Raw genomic sequence first — 17,709 nt, 5'->3', positions numbered from 1 at the left:
TTTTATGTATTTTGGGGAAACTCGACTGACAGCGTCTCCTAGGCAATGCCTGTTTGCTGTGATAAATAAAGACCTTTTATACCAGTCTCAGTGGCTGTCCAGTTACTCAGTTTACAGTGACAACAGGTCAACCTGCCATGAGAGTGTAGGCGGGGTGGGTGTGTGTGTGTGTGCGTGCACGCGCGAGAAAGTGTCAAAGCACTCCAGTTGAGCACAGCCAAACTGGGTCTCAGTATAATTTAGCACCTTGGCTTTGGGACAGGATCTGTTGTAACGTCAACAAAGTCACCGAAGAAACACAGCTGGTAGACATGAAGTAGTCTTTTTATTCAATATACACAGGCTGACAGCCTTTTGGAGTCACTCAAGAGAGAGGGTAAGGAACAGAGAGGACAGAGACTCCCAGACCCAGTATTATAGTACATTTTTATATGTTAAAGAACAATGGTAACAGGTTAATTTCTATAGTTGCAATACCCTCATAATGGTTCTTTTGAGTTACATGTAACAGTTTCAAATGCCTGGATCTTCCCACCAACACACCCAAATTGAGTGTTAATTATTGTCACCTGAGTCCTATTCATGCAATGGGGTGTCGATTGCATTCATGTATATATAATGCAAACAATATCAGATAAGTGCAGACACAAGGAAATATGCAGATGCTAGAAATTCAAGCAACACACACAAAAAATGCTGGTGAACGCAGCAGGCCAGGCAGCATCTATAGGAAGAGGTACAATTGACGTTTCGGGCCGAGACCCTTCATCAGGACTAACAGATCTCTTACTATCTCTTCTTTCAGTTAGTCCTGACGAAGGGTCCCAGCCCAAAACGTCGACTGTATCTCTTCCTATAGATGCTGCCTGGCCTGCTGCGTTCACCAGCATTTTTTGAATATCAGATAAGTGCGTGTTTCCTGGTTCCAAGCTGCATTTTAAATTTAATCTGCAATCCATATTCAGATCTGCAGGTTGGTTGCTAAATTTAATGTTCGCTATTTTCAGTATCTACCAAAATACGCCCTACAGATCAAACCTTGCAAGGTGTATGTAGCAGACAATGAACATGCTCACACAAAACTGTGAAACTCTCTCTTACTTGTGTTTGACCAAAGGTCATAGAAGCCTCGGGTGGGGTCATTGCTGGCGCTGGGCTTAGTTATCACTGCAGGTTTCTTCAGCCTGGCGAACAGCAGCCGTTCTTTCCGACGGACAATCCCAAAACGCTTCTCCTGGTCCGCTTTCTTCCTCAGCTTCCGACTGTTGGGAATCTGATGCGCTAAAATACTGGTGGGGATAGGATATACAAAAAAATTACATCTCGAAAAAGGAGTGTTAGGCTGAAGATTACCATAAAACATTTGATAAAATAAATACTGAGTTTTAAACAGAATAAAGCAGAAGAGAATTCCAGCCCCTAACTTGGGAACAAGTTAGTGAAGGACTGGACCAGCGCACAAAAGCGCCAAAACTCTGATAATTCTACACCTCAACAAATATTGTACATTCTTATAAAAGCACAGTGGAGAGAATTACTTTGCATCACATCTCAGGCAAGCTGCTTATTCTACTTATACCTGGTGAAGTGCTTAGAGTAGAATCAGTTTTATTGTCCCTGACATGCTGTATGTAGTGAAATTAGTTGTTTTGCAGCAGCAGTACATAACTGTAAATTAGTTTAAGTATACGTATATATAAACAAACACACACATATGTATTATTTTAATTTTAAAATTTAAATAAGTAGTGCAAAAAAAGAAAACAGAAAGTAGTGAGGTGGTGCTCATGGGTTCAATGTCCATTCAGAAATTGGATGGCAGAGAGGAAGAAGCTGCTCCTGAATCATTGAGTGTGTGTCTTCAGGCTTCTGTACCTCCTCCCTGATGGTAGCAATGAGAAGAGGGCATGTCCTGGGTGATGGGGGTCTTAATGATGGACACCTACTTGAGGCATCCCCTCTTGAAGATGACCTTGATGGCGACTAGTGCCCACGATGGAGCTGGCTGAGTTTACAACGCTATACAGCTTTTTCTCATCCTGTGCATTGGAGCCCCCATACCAAGTAGTGAAAGCCAAAGTGATCAGCTGTCTCAAGTATTTTATTATTTCTATATATTATCAGGTCTCAAGGTATAATCACCATTACAGGAATATAACCCATACATATCAATAGTTAACAGCAATAAGATCTTCAAGCGTTATATACTTTGTCCAGCCTGTGCTGATCAGTATTGTACCCGTGCTTAATAACACCACCACCAATCCTAAACCCAGTGTTCCTCAGCTACAGAATACTCGATCAAATTTCTACCGATGTACTATGGAAAGCATTCTAACTGGTTGCATCACCGTCAGGTACACAGGGGGTTGATGCACAGAATCGGAAAAAGCTGCAGAAAGTTGTAAACTCAGCCAGCTCCATCATGGGCACTAGCCCATCCAGCATTGACATCTTCAAAAGGTGGTGCCACAAAAAGGTGGCGTCCATCATTAAGGACTCCAATCACACAGGACATGCCCTCTTCCCATTGCTACCATCAGGGAGGGGTCACAGGAGCGTGAAGACCCACATTCAACATTTTAGGAACAGTTTTCTCCCCTCTGCCATCAGATTTCTGAATGGGCAGTGAACCCATAAACATTATCTTTTTTTTGCACTTTTTTAAATATACTCCTTATTGCATCCGATATATTTTTTAATTATGTATTGCTGCTGCAAAAACAACATAGTACATTCCAGTTATATTAAACTTGATTCTGATGTATTAAGGAAACTGAAACATAAAGAAAAAATATGGGAACTGGGGGCTGTGGAGAAGAGACTGGATGAGATTCAAGATTGTTTCCTTACTGAATGGTGAAGCAGGTTCAATGGGACAAATGGCCTTCTTACAGCAGTGACAGATCTGCCCCCTCTAGTGATGTACACCAGGGCTTCACAGGAATAGGCACAGTCCCACCCACAACTATCTCATTGTCATACAGGGAGATCTTTATCCACTAGAACTGTAACTCACTGTTACAGAATGAAGGCAGTGTACCCCTAGTGTTCTACACAAGCCTGCAGCCACTGGGAAACTGGGAGCAAAACTTAGGTTGGAGGCCATGCCTCATATTTCATCTGGGTATCCTCTAACTTGAACATTCATTCCTCTAACATCTGGTAATTTCTCTCCCTACACTCCCCCACCCTCTTCTCTTCTCCTCAGCTGCCCATCACCTCCATCTGGTCCCCCTCCTCCTTCCCTTTCTCCCATGATCCACTCTCCTCAAGTATCAGATTTCTTCTTCTTCAGGCCTTTACCTCTTCCACCTATCACTTCCCAGCTTTACTTCATCCCCCTCCCCCACCCACCCACCTTCCCCCTCACCTGCTCTCATCTATCTGCTGCCATCTTGTACTCCTCTCCCTCTCCCCGCCTTCTGCCCCCTTCCTTTCCAGTCCTAATGAAGGGTTTCAGCCCAAAATGTTGACGTTCGTTTGTCTTATTTATTTATTTGTTTGTTTATTGAGCTACAGCGCAGAATCAGCCCTTCAAGACGCACTGCCCAGCAATCCCTCCATTTAATCCCAGCCTTATTATGGGACAATTTACAATGACCACCAACCTACCAACCCATACGTCTTTGGACTGTGGGAAGAAACCGGAGCACCCGGAGGAAACCCACGCGGTCACGGGAAGAATATACAAACTTCTTACAAGAGTGGAGGGAGTTCAACCTGGGTCGCCTGTACCTCTAAAGCGTTGTGCTAAACACAGCCGCACCATTCCTCTCCACAGACGCTACCTGACCTGCTGAGATCCCCAGCATTTTCTGCATTTCCAGCATCTGCAGAATTTCTTGTGTTTAGAATGCCTCATGACTCTGCATGGATTTTTTCTGTTTCGCTTCCACAGTAGATAACTGCATTTGTGGAATTTGAATAGCGGAACGTGTCAGAAACTCACTCTTTCGGAGGTGCTACTTTGGAGTCTGATTGTAGAACGAGGTCAACCCACAGGGGTTTCAGTTTTCCTTTATTGCGAATGAGATCTATTAAACAAAAATAAAGCATTATTGACCATGCATAAAGAAAGTTTTAAAAAAATCCTTCCCCCTCTTCCTTTCCAGTCCCGATGAAGAATCTTGGCCCAAAATATCAACTGTTTATTCCCCTCCACAGATGCTGCCTGATCTGCAGAGTTCCTACAGCACTTTGTGTGTGTTGCCCTAGATTTCCAGCATCTGCAGAATCTCTTGTATTTATCATGTGCCTATCTCCAGTCTCGTGTCTGGCTCCCTTCCTTTCTCCTTCTGTCTATCACTTCCCTTTCTCCCATGGTGAACTCTCCATCAGATTCCTTCTTCAGCCCTTTACCTCTTCCATCCATCACCTCTCAGCTTCTTAATTCACCACCTTCCTGCTCACCTGCCTTCACCCATCACCTGCTAGCTTGTACTCCTTCCCTTCTTCTTATTCTGACATTTTCCCCCTTCCTTTCCAGTCCTGATGAAGTCTTATCCCAAAATATCATACGTTTATTCTCCTCCACAGACGCTGCCTGACCTGCTGAGTTCCTCCAGCATTTTGTGTGTTATCCCTGACTTCCAGCACCCGCAGAATCACATGTTTACATAAAAAAAACTTGCCAAGAATATCAACCCACTTTTCCCAACAGTCAACCTAATTCCTCTCTTAAACCTGGATTTTTTTCTCTCCCATACACATTTCCTTTGAGGGAGCAAAGCCAGGATTTAATGACCCACCACCATCAGATATAGGAGAAATAGGCCCTCTTGGCCTATCGTTACCTTGGTGGTGTCCTTCAGTGGCTTCATTGGGCCACGAGTTTAGAATCCGGGGGGCCTAGAGAGACAGGGGGCGTGGGAGAGGCAAGCCTTTTGGGGTCTGAAGCCATGTTCTCTGCAAGTCCATAGCTCTCTGAAAGAGGTAACTGCTTTGGGTGGCACACAGTCTTTATCCTTTATGAGTCAGGGCAGTGAATATAGAAGTTGGGAAGTCAAGTTTCAGCTGCAGGAAACTTTGACACTAACTGGTTGCATCACTGTCTGGTATAGGGTGGGGCTACTGCATAGGATTGAAGCTGCAGAAAGTTCTAAACTCAAAGTCAGCTCCATCATGGGCACTAGCCTCTGTAGTATCCAGGACATCTTCAAGAAGCGATGCCTCAAAAAGGTGGCATTTATCATCAAGGACTCCATCACCCAGGATATGCCCTCTTCTCATTGCTACCATCAGAAAGGAAGTACAGAAGTGTGAAGGCACACCCTCAGTGATTCAGGAACAGCTTCTTCCCCCCTGCCATCCAATTTCTGAATGGACACTGAACCCATGAACATTACCTCACTACTTCTTTGCACTACTAACTCAATTTAAATATTGGGGGCTTTGGAGAGGGTATAGGAAAGGTTAACCAGGATGCTGCCTGGATTAGAGTACTCGCTACAGGGAGAGATTGGACAAGTTTGGATTGTCCACTCTGAAGCAATGTAGCTGAGGGACAACATGATAGGTTAGATAGCCAGACTTTTTCCAAAGCCAAAAATGGCTAATATGTTAATTCATTATGTACCATGTCATATGACTTGGGCGATCGTGGTCTCTCCAACACCATGATCGTTCTGGGCAAATTTTTCTTCTGGGCAGTGTCTTTACAAGAGGGGTGACCCCAGCCATTATCAATACTCTTCAGAGATTGTCTGCCTGGTGTCAGTGGTCACATAACCAGGACTTGTGATATGCACCGGCTGCTCATATGACCATCCACTACCTGCTCCCATGTCTTTACATGACTGTGATTGGGTGGGGGAGGAGAGGGGGCTAAGCAGGTGCTACACCTTGCTCAAGGGTGACTTGCAGGTCAGCGGAGGGAAGAAGCGCCTTACACCTCCTTTGGTAGAGATGGATCTCCACCATGTATTTCTAATACATGTATGTAAGTCAGTCAGTAAGTAAGTAAATATATAAATAAAGGCATAATTTAGGCAGAAGGGAGGAGAAGATGGCAGCGCGCCGCGCGTGCGCAGCTCTCCGGTGAAAACTGATATCGTATCCGTTAAATAGGGGCCATGGACAATTCTGATTTGATGGAGAATGGACGTGAAAGCACAGAGGAACATCTGGAGAAATTTCTGAAACGCTCGTTCGCTGCTGTCGTTACTGTGTGGTCGGGAATCTTTCGGAGGGTAGGCCTCAAAATCCCCGGCCTTGCCTGCTTTTGGCAGCTGAGAAAGAGGTCGAATCGCTCGGACAGAGATGGCACTCAGTACTCGGTGTCGGAGAGCTGATCAGAGCTCAAAGTTTTCAGATGACTCAGAGTCGGATTGTGGTCAGCATGGCAGGGAGAGTTTTTCTTCCTTCTCCCGTCTGCGTGAGATTTGGGACATTTGAGAGACTTTGAACTTTACTGTGCTCACAGACTTCTTCATCAAGTTATGGTATTGTTGCACTGTTTGTAACTATATGTTATAATTATGTGGTTTTGTCAGTTTTTTCAGTCTTGGTCTGTCCTGTATTTTGTGATATCACACCGGAGGAAATGCATGCATTACTAAATGACAATAAAAGAGGACTGCATGTCTTCATAATCATAATTTTAAGGTGATTGGAGGAAAGTATAAGGGGGATGTCAGAGAGTGGTAAAGCCTGCCAGAGGTGGTGATGGAGGTAGATACATTAGGGGCACCTAAGATCTGCCAAGCAGAGGAAAGGAGCGCCTTATACCTCCTTTGGTAGACACACATCTCCACCCTATCACCCATGTAGCTCTCAAAAACAGAATAAATTCAGAAACACAAGAGATTCTGCAGATGCTGGAAATCCAGAGCAACACACACAAAATGCTGGAGGAACTCAGCAGGTCAGGCAGCATCAATGGGAAAAAGTCAACATTTCAGGCAGAGACCTTTCATCAGGACTGGAAAGAGAGGAGAGGTCAGACTAAGAAGGTGGGGGGAGGGGAGGAAGAAGTACAAAATGGTAGGTGATAGGTCAAACCGGGAGAGGGTGGAAAGGGTGACGTAAAGAGCTGGGAAGCTGATTGGCAAAAGAGACAAAGAGCCGGAGAAGGATAAATTCAGTATTGGCTTCAGGCAGTGAAGGTTCAGCCTGATGTCCAGGGCATTTCTCTGTCTGACAGATGACATTTCTCACCTTTCTTTTCATTTCCTGTGTCAACGAAGTACAGGCTGTCATCTGTCTTTTCAGACACAAGACCTCTGGAAATAAGCAGAGTTCATTCCATTAGACAATCCAAAACCAGAGTACAAGAAAGCTATTTCACACACTGCAACACAAAGACTGAACAGTAAATTACACACCTATGTCATTAGTTACAATTTGTTGAGGGCTGCAATCACAACTAAAGGCTTCACAATGGGTCTCGCAGTTCAAAGTTCTAAGTAAAATTTACTATCAGAGTATATACATGTCCCCAGATGCTTTTTTTGCAAGCATACTTAGCAAATCTATAGAACAGTAAATGTAAACTGGATCAAGGGAAAACAATGTGTTCAAATACAGATATAAATAAATAGCAATAAATAACGAGCAGGAAACAACAGGATACAGATTCCTTAAAGTGAGACCATTGGTTGTGGGAACACCAGAGATAGATGAGTGTAGTTATAACCTTTTGTTCAAGAGTCTGATGGTTGAGGGGTAGTAACTGTAACTGAACCTGGTGATGCAAGTCCCAAGGCACTTGTACATTTTACCTGATGGCAGCAGTGAGAAAAGAGGTGAGGACCTTTGATGATGGGTGCTGCTTTTCTACAGCAACGTTTCATGTAGGTGTGCTCAATGGTTCAGTGGGATTTACCTGTGATATACCGGCCAAATCCACTCAAAGGTATTGGTGTTCCCATAACAGGCCGTGGTGCAGTCAGTCAGCACACTTCCCACGATACACCTATAGACAATTGCCAACATTTCTGATGACATGCTGAATCTCCACAGATTCCTAAGTAGAGGCACTACTGTGCTTCCTTCGCAATTGTATTTATATGACGGGTCCAGGACAGGTCTTCTGAGATAGTGACACCCAGAAATTCAAAGTTACTGACCCGCTCCACTTCTGATCTTCTGATGATTACTGGTTCATGGACTTCTGATTTCCCTCTCCTGAGGTTTACAATCAGTTCCTTGGTCTTAATGACATTGAGTGAGAGGTTGTTGTTATTACACCACTCAGCAAGATCTCAATCTCCCTCCTGTATGCTGATTCATCACCACCTTTGATACAGCCCACAACAGTGGTGTCATCAGCAAACTTGTATGTGGTGTTGGAGCTGTACTTAGCCACCCAGTCATAGGTGTAAAGTGAGTAGAGCAGGGGGCTAAGTACACATCCCTGTGGTGCTCGTGTGCGGATGGAGATTGTGGAGATGTTTTTGTCAATCCGAACTGACTGGGGTATTGAGACCCCGGTCTAGTTAACCTATTAGTTTTGAGGGGATGATGATATTAAATGCTGAGCTATAGTCAATAAACAGCTTCACTTCCACATCTGGACATCTTTGCTGTCCAGATGTTCCAGGGTTGTGTGAAGAGTCAACAAAATAGCATCTGCTGTAGACCTGCTGCTTCAGTAGGTAAATTGAAACCGATCCAAGCTGCCACTCAGACAGGAGCTGAGATGCTTCAACACCAGCCATTAAAACACTTCATCACAGGACGGTAGTCTTTGAGACAGGTTACCATGCTCTTCTTGGGCACCAGTATAATTGAAGCCTGCTTGAAGCAGGTGGATACAACACACTGCTGGAGCCAGAGGTTGAAGATATCTGTGAAAACACCAGCCAGCTGGTCGGCACAGGTCTTCAGTACTCGGCTAGGGACTCCATCCAGACCAGATTCTTTCCTTGGATTCGCTCTCTTGAAGGCAGCCCGCACGTCATCTTCAGATACTGAGACCAAAGGATCATCAGGAGACGTAAGGATACGCGATAATTCCTCACTATTCCAGGGGTCAAAGTGAGTATAGAAGGCATTGAGCTCATCTGGCAGTGAAGCTCTGCTGTCCCCTATGTTGTAAGATTTAACTTTGTAAAGGTTATGGCATTCAAACCCTGTCACAGCTGTCAAGCATTCCTCATTGACTCCAGTAGGTCTGGAATCTCCACCTCACCTGTGAGATGGCTTTCCGGAGATCATACCTGCACCTCATTCCTGATCTCCAGACTTGAATGCCTCTGATCTGGCTCTCAGCAAATTCCAGGTTTCAATGTTCAACCAGCACTTTTGATTGGGGTAAACCCTGAACGATTTTGTGGGGACACACTTATCCACAACTGTTTTAATAAAGTCTGTTATTTGTAATTGTTGTAGTCATTCAGGTCCTCAGATGAGTTCTTGAACTCAGCCTAGCCCACTGACTGAAGGCAATCCTGTAATCGTTCCTCTGCCTTCCACAACCACCTCTTAGTTGTCTTGATCTCTGGAGCCTTGCTCTTTAGGCTGTCTGAATGCCGGCAGTAGGAGTACAGCCAAATGATCTGACTTGCCAAAATGCGGTCTCGGGAAGGAATCACAGTGCAGCGAAGAGTTGGGACCTCTGGTGCAACAGGTTACGTGCTGGTGATAATTGGGCAGGGTTTACTTCAAACAGGTCTGGTTTGAAGTCACTGACTATAATTTGAGCAACACACACAAAAAATGCTGGTGAACGCAGCAGGCCAGGCTGCATCTATAGGAAGAGGTACAGTCGACGTTTCGGGCCGAGACTCTTCGTCCTGACAAAGCGCCTCGGCCCAAAACGTCGACTGTACCTCTTCCTATAGATGCTGCCTGGCCTGCTGCGCTCACCAGCATTTTTTGTGTGTGTTGCTTGAATTTCCAGCACCTGCAGATTTCCTTATGTTTGCAACTATAATTTGACATGTGCTGGGATGGACTGTTTCTTGCCAGCAGGCAACATTGTGCAGTTTCGCGAATGCTTGCTTATAATTAGCCACTGGTGGTATGTACATTAAAACTCCAATACAATGACAGAAATTACACGTGCATACGTATGTAGAGGGAGAGTTCGTACCTGGCTAGGACCATCACAGGTGGATGCTTGGGTTAAACCTGTCTCAATCAATACTACACCTTCTGAAGAAATGATATAACATTAGCAGTCAGATGCAAGTAGTTAGAAAGGCAAGAGGCATGTTTCTCTTTAGTACAAGAGGGCTGGAGTTTAGAAACAGATTTTGTTACAATTGAGCTCTCAATCTGTCTAAGTCCTTCTGTAGCCTCTCTACTTAAAACTACCTGCCCCTCCTCATGTCTTCATATTGTCTGCAAACTTTGTAACAAAGCCATCAATTCCGTCATCCAAATTACTGGAATATAACACAAAAAGCACCAGTCCGAAGACTCCTGAGGAACACCACTAGTCACTGGCAGCCAAACCGAAATGGCTCCCCTTACTCCCACTCTTTGTCCCCCACCAATCAGCCACAAACCATGTCAATTAAACCTTGTTCAAGACACAAGACTCCAGCACTTTCCTTGGACAGCGAGTGAGAGGGGGAGAGACAGAGAGAGATCATAGAAACTTAGAAAACCTACAGCACAGTACAGGCCCTTTGGCCCACAAAGCTGTGCCAAACAAGGGCTTATTAAGCAACCTAGAGTGTGGCACCTTGTCAAAGGCCTTCTGAAAATCCAAGTACACAACATCTTTTTCTATCATTTGGGTTGCTTTTCCAGCTCGAGTTTCACTTGAGGAAACCAATTCTCCTTTGTCGACCCTGCTTGTTACTTCTTCCAAGAATGCCAACAGATTTGTCAGGCAAGTTTTCCTTAAGGAAACAATGTTGACCTTAGAAAAATAGAGGGCTCTAAGAAAAACAGAGGACTATGGGTAACCCTAGGTAATTTCTGAGGTAAGGACTTGTTTGGCACAGCTTTGTGGGCCAAAGGGCCTGCACTGTGCTGTAGGTTTTCTAAGTTTCTATGATCTCTCTCTGTCTCACCCCCTCTCACTCGCTGTCCAAGGAAAGTGCTGGAGTCTTGTGTCTTGAACAAGGTTTAATTGACATGGTTTGTGGATTGGACTCTGTAGTTTACGGTTTGATGTGTTTCTGGTTGCTCCTTCTTTGTTGCTATTTTGGGCTTTTGATGGGGGCGGACAGGCTCCGCAGCCTGCAGTCAACAAACAGCACAGCGTCAAGATTGAACTGAACATTCCTGAACTGTTTGACCTTATATATTCTGTGTTTTTCACCAGTCCAGTTTTTTTTTGTTTGTGCAATTTGTTCTTTTTTTTGCATGTTAGGGGTTTGATTTTTTAAAAATAAGTTCCATTGTTTTTTTTGTTTCATGGCAGTCTGTGGGAGAGGCGAATCTCAGGGTTGTAAATTGCATGGACGTTGATAATAAATATATCTTGAATCTCTGTGACCCACTAACATAAGGAAGAAGATACAAGTGCATCAGTACTAGTACCGCCAGACTGGGTAACAGCTTCTATCGCCAGGCTGTGAGACTAACGAATACCCTGCCATCACTGAGGTCTCATCTCTTGAGACAGCAAGTTGCTTACTGTTTCCCTGTGCTGTGCACCACATATATTTTGAATTATATTTGTTAAATTATTTGTGGTAATGTGCTGTGCTGTGTTTTATGTGCTGTGTGTGATGCATGTTCTGTAGATGCATTGTGGTCCGGAGGAACATCGTTTTGTTTGGATGTACAGGTGTGTATGGGGTGTCCAAGGAGGGGAAGCACTTCTGGTGAAGGAGCTCGTCCTGTCCATTCTGGGGCAGCTCACTCACTTTTGGTCTCCACTGGACACTCAGCTCTCACCTGTGGCTCCAAGTAGCTGTCTGCATGTGACAGAGGCCACACCCTGGTACACCACTTTGACAGTGGGCTAAACCAGGTGAGGGTGACTGGCGGGCCGGCCTCATACCCCCAGTGAGATAGAAACGTGAATGTCTCAGCTCCAGCAGAGATCTACAGTGAGATCCAAGGGTGACCTGCAGGCTTGAATAGGGAAGGAGCAGCTTACACCTTTGGTAGAGATGTCTCTCCACCCCATCACATATTACCAGCAGTATGTTAACCACATTAAACCGTAAGAGACCTACAGGAAGCAGACCTCCACTCAATCCCATACCTATGTGGTACACTGACAAATCTATTCAAGTCCAGAATCATGTTACACAGTAATGCGCTAGCATCTGGCACCCCAGTGTTACACAGTGACAAACTGCTGGAGGAACCCGGCAAGTCAGACATCAGAAGACATTGGAGCAGAATTAGGCCATTCAGCCCATTGAGTCTGCTTCACCATTCCATCATGGCTGATTCATTATTCTTCTCAACCCCATTCCTCTGCTTTCTCCTCACAACTTTGACACCCCAACTAGTCAAGAACCTATCATCCCTCACTTTAAATATACCCCTCCACAGCTGTCTGTGGCAATGAATTCCAACACATTCACCACCCTCTGGCTAAAGAAATTCCTCCTCATATATGTTCTAAATTGACACATTTTGAGGCTATGCATTCTTGGTAGGACCCTTTATCAGGACTTGGCCCAAAATGTCAACTGTTTCTTCCCCTCCTTAGAAGCTGCCTGACCTGCTGAGATCTTCCAGTATGGTGTGTGTGTTCCTCTGGGTTTCCAGCCCTGATTCAGAGTTTCAACCTGACACGTCAACATGATGAAATGGGTGAACAGACTCAATGGGCCAAATGGCCTAATTCTGCACCTATACCTCTTGGTCAATTCCTCAAATTCAAGTTTATTGTCATCCAACTGTGCACATGTATACCACCAGATGAAACAATGTTCCTCCTAACCAAGGTGCACAACATGGTACATAATTCACACATAACTCAAAAGAAAAATTACCACAAACAAATCAACAAATAGTAAGGAGTATTAAAGTCACAAGTTAAAACATAAACAGCATAATGTTACCGGTGCTTCATATGCGATGAGTCCTGGGTGGTGGCAGGGAATTCAGTAGTCTCAAAGCCTGGGGGAAGAAGCTGTTTCTCATCCTAACCATCCTTGTCCTACAGTACCTCCTGCCTGATGGTAAGGAGTCAAAGAGATTGTGGGACAGATGGGAGGCTTCTCAGACAATGCTTCTCCTCCCTGAGTTCCTCCAGCAGATTCTTTGCCGTTCCAGATTCCAGTACCTACTCTGAGACTCCGAGGAAAGCCACCGCTACAACCTGCAACCTGCTCATCGCTGAGGCTGAGGTACACATATGTTTCCAATAGATGTACCTTACGTACCTATGTACCTTCCAGTCGCAAGGCTGTGTGACCGGACGGCATCCCAGGGCGAGTACTCAGGATGTGTGTGGCATAACTGGCAGGTGTGCTTACAGACATTTTTAATCTCTCCCCCTCCCAGTGTAGAGTGCCCTCCTGCTTCAAATTATCCACCATTGTCCCTGTACCAAAAATGACCAACATGTCTGAACGACCGGCATCCTGTTGCACTCACCTCAATAATAAGCAAGTGCTTTGAGAGGCTGATCAAGGATTACATCTGCAGCTTGCTACCACCCAAACTGGACCCAATACAATTCGCCTATTGACACAAACGATCGACAGATGACACAATAGTCATTGCTCCACATACCGTCCTTACAAATCTGGGGAAGAAGGATGCTCATGTGAGAATGCTGTTCTTGGACTACAGTTCAGCATTCAACACCATAATTCCATCCAGGCTCGACAGGAAGCTCAGAGACCTCGGCCTTCACCCTGCCTTGTGCAGCTGGATCCTGGACTTCCTTTCAGAGAGCCGGCAGGTGAAAGTAGGCTTCCTCACCTCCACCCCTCTGACTCTCAATACCGGAGCCCCTCAGGGCTGTGTACTAAGTCCCCTCCTTTACTCCCTGTTTACCCATGACTGTGTTGCCACACAGAGCTCCGATCTGCTAATTAAATTTGCCGATGACACTACATTGATTGGTCTAATCTCAAACAATAACAAGGTGGCCTACAGGGAAGAAGTCACCTCTCTGACCAGTGGTGTCAAGAAAACAACCTCTCCCCCAATGTCGCAAAAACAAAGGAGCTAGTTGTAGATTACAGGAGGAATGGAGACGGGCTAACCCCTATTGACATCAATAGATCTGGGGTTGAGAGGGTGAACAGCTTTAAGTTCCTCGGCATCCATGTCACCTCATGTGGTCTATACACACCAGCTTTGTGGTGAAAAAGGCACAACAGCACCTCTTTCACCTCAGACTGTTGAGGAAGTTTGGTATGAGCCCCCAGATCCTAAGAATTTTCTACAGGGGAACAATTGAGAGCATCCTGACTGGCTGCATCACTGCCTGGTGTGGGAACTGTACCCCCTTAATCGCAAGATTCTGCAGAGAGTGGTGCGGACAGCCCTGCGCATCTGTAATTATGAACTTCCCATGATTCAGGACGTTTACAAAGACAGCTATGGAAAAAAGGGCCCGAAGGATTATTGGGGACCCGGGTCAGCCCAATCACAGTCTATTCCAGCTGCTACCATCTGGGAAACGGTACCGCAGCATAAAAGCCAGGACCAACAGGCTCCAGGACAGCTTCTTCCACCAGGCTATCAGGCTGATGCTGATTTGAGTCACGCTGATTTGAGTCACGCTGATTTGAGTCACGCTGATTTGAGTGTATTTCCATGTTACATTAACTGTTCTATTTATCATAAATTAGTATAAATTACTATGGTTGCATATTGTACATTTAGACAGAGATGTAATGTAAAGATTTTTACTCCTCGTGTATGTGAAGGGTGTAAAAAATAAAGTCAATTCAATTATACTTGTAAATGTGGAGTTGAGGCAGAGGCAAAGAGGAATGGAGAAATACAGGAGAAGGAAAGGGGAAAGTAGTTGATATGGAGGGTGGACAGGGTACCTGGGGAGTGTAGATGCTGGAAAAGGAGGAGGACAGAATATGGTGGTTAAGCTAGTCGAGAGGCAGGGAGAGGATGGATAACGGGGGACTAGAGAGGGTGAAGAGGAGGACAAGGATCGGTGAGGACAGGGAATGGTAGGGTGAAGGGAGGTCAGGGGCCAACATAGGGCGACAAAAGGCCACTAATTGGGGGAAAGACCAAGCTCTGACCCCTGACCACTGGTCACCAACTTCCAGGCAGAAGATTCTCCATCTACAGTCTCTGCCTCCTATTATTTATATTTGCATTTGCACAGTTTGTTGTCTTCTGCACTCTGGTTAATATTTCATTGATCCTGCTATAGTTACTATTATACAGATTTGCTGAGTATGCCCGCAGGAAGATGAATGCCAGGGTTGTATGTGGTGACATACATGTACTTTGATAATAAAATTTACTTTTGACTCTATGCCGATTCAATGGGAACATTTAATAAACTCTTAATATAGGCACATGAATGAAAGAAGAAATGGTGGGTTATGTAGGAGGGATAGATTAGAATGCACCTAAAGTAGGTTAAAGGATCAACACAACAATGTGGGCCGAAGAGCCTGCACTGTTCACGCTCCCACCATTATCTTCGCCACCCCTCCCCGTGCACTCACCCCACCGTCCTCTCCTGGAGCCGCACGTCCTCCAAGAACTCCTCCACTTCCTTCACATCGCTGTGCTTGGTCCAGTTCTTCTTCTTGTTCTTGTTGAGGCGCCGGCGACGGTGCTGCGGGACGGCAGGACCGAGAGATCCGGACTCGGAACGAAAAGAGACGAAGCCAGGCGGCGGCTGGCTGATGGCCGCCATGTCCGAGAGAGAAAAAGAAAGGGAGAACGGCGTCAGCACATTCGACACGTTCTTCCTCAGCATAGCCAATCCATGCCAGCCTCCAGGAAATATTAAATATATATTTTTATCATCAGAATATCATTTTTAATTTATATTTAGGCTTAAGCCTTGAGTTTTATATTTATACTCCGCACTTTCGCTTGGAGGACCCGAGACTCCGTCAAACCTCCCAAACTTCCGCCCCCTGCCGTCTGAGAGTGAGAACGGAGTTAGCGCATTTGCCACCGTTCCGCACCAGCGTCAGCGCAGCCACTCCACGGTAGCAAACTTAGCTACATGTTCTTTTCTCATCAGGCGCTCACTTTTATATTTTACATTTAGACTTAAGCTTTTGAGTTGTAGAGTTTGACCCGCACTTTCGCGTGGAGGATCCGGTTCGCCGCAAACCTCCCAAATGTCCGCCCGCTCCGTCGACAACATTCAAGAAAAACGCCAACCCATTTGAATTGGCTCCTTATAACTTCTGTTAACAAAGGACATAGAACAGTACAGGCCTTTCGGCCCACGATTACGTGCTATCTTTTAACATACTCCGATATCAATTTAACCCTTTCCTCCATACTATCTTCCGCCTGCCTGGCTAAGAATTTCACAAATGTCACCAATGTATCTGCTTCTACCACCATTCTTGGCAGTTCCAGGCACTCGCCACTCTTTGTGTAAAATACTTACCTCTAATAGCCCCCCATACTATTCTCCAATCACCCTAACATTAAACCCCCTCGAATTAGCCATTTCCGCCCCCCGGAAAAAGTCTCTATTACTGACCTATAGGTCTTATCATCTTGTACACCACTACGAAGTCACCTCTTACCCTCCTTTGCTCCAAAGGGAAAAGCCCAAGCTCACTCAACCGATCCTCAGAAAGCAAACTCTCCAGACCACAACAAAAAGAACTTCAGTTGCTGCAATGTAAGACAGGTCGGGTGGTAAGAGGCATCGAGTGGGCCGCCAGCATCTTCCAATGGCAGCAATTGCTAATGTCAGAAGACGTCTCCTTCTTCTTCTTTTTTGTTTTACAGCGGTTGGCAACCAGTTTTCAGTGCATTACCGCCATCTGCTAGACTTCTTGTGTTCCGACCAAATATGTCCTGGAGTTCTCGACTTCTGACAATCTAGAAGACGTCTCTTATGGTGTCTTTGGGAAAGTTTTCGGAAGATGTCAGGGGTCAGTTTTTTTTTAACACGGGAATGGTGGATGCCTGGAATACACAGCCTAGGAGATACATTAGGGGCTTAGTTAGGCACGTGGGTGAAAGAAAAATAATAAGACCCTAAGATATAGGAGCAGAATTAGGCCATTTGCTCCACCATTTCATCATGGCTGATCTATTTTCCCTCTCAGCTCCAATCTTCTGCCTTCTGCCTGTATCCCTTCATGCCCTGACCAATCAAGAATCTATCAACTTCTGCCAATGACTTGGCCTCCACAACCACCTGTGGCAATGAATTCCACAGATTCACCACTCTCTGGTTAAACAAATTCCTCCTCATCTCCATTCTAAAAGGAGGCCCCTCTGTTCTGAGGCTGTGTCCTCTGGCCTCACCACCATTGAAGACATCCTCTCCACTTCCACTCTGTTGAGGCCATTCAACATTCGATAGGTCTCAATGAGATCCCCTCCTCATTCCTCTGAATTCCAGTGAGTACGGCCCAGAGCCATCCAACATATGATGAGCCTTTCAGATCCAGAATCATCTTCATGAACCTCCTTTGAACCTTTGCCAATGTCAGCACACCCTCCCTTAGATACGGAACCCAAAACTGCTCACAGTACTCCCTGTGAGGCCCCACCAGAGCTTTATAAAGGCTCAAAATTACATCCTGGCTTTTATATTCTAGTCCTCTCAAAATACTAACATTGCATTTGCCTTCCTCTCCAAAGACTCAACCTGCAAATTAACCTTTAGGGTTAATTTCCAACTGCAAGATTAACCTTAAAATATTTCTCTTC

The 17,709-nt window shown here is 45.3% G+C and overlaps 1 protein-coding gene across 1 annotated transcript in view; it reads right to left on the bottom strand.

The window, feature by feature from the left end:
• Positions 1 to 15,735, bottom strand: part of nop53 (NOP53 ribosome biogenesis factor) — a 43,740-nt gene extending 28,005 nt beyond the window's left edge. The window contains exons 1-4 of the mRNA XM_072274429.1: positions 15,519 to 15,735; positions 7,159 to 7,223; positions 3,953 to 4,037; positions 1,102 to 1,289 (exon numbers count right to left, since the gene is read on the bottom strand). Of these exons, the coding sequence (XP_072130530.1) occupies positions 1,102 to 1,289; positions 3,953 to 4,037; positions 7,159 to 7,223; positions 15,519 to 15,712 (532 nt within the window). The 5' untranslated portion in view covers positions 15,713 to 15,735. The remainder of the gene's footprint in view (positions 1 to 1,101; positions 1,290 to 3,952; positions 4,038 to 7,158; positions 7,224 to 15,518) is intronic.
• Positions 15,736 to 17,709: the final 1,974 nt, after the last annotated feature.

This window comes from Mobula birostris, chromosome 12 (genome assembly GCF_030028105.1).
Source record: "Mobula birostris isolate sMobBir1 chromosome 12, sMobBir1.hap1, whole genome shotgun sequence".
Classification (NCBI taxonomy): Eukaryota; Metazoa; Chordata; class Chondrichthyes; order Myliobatiformes; family Myliobatidae; genus Mobula; species Mobula birostris.
This window is presented reverse-complemented; position numbering and strand designations above follow the sequence as displayed.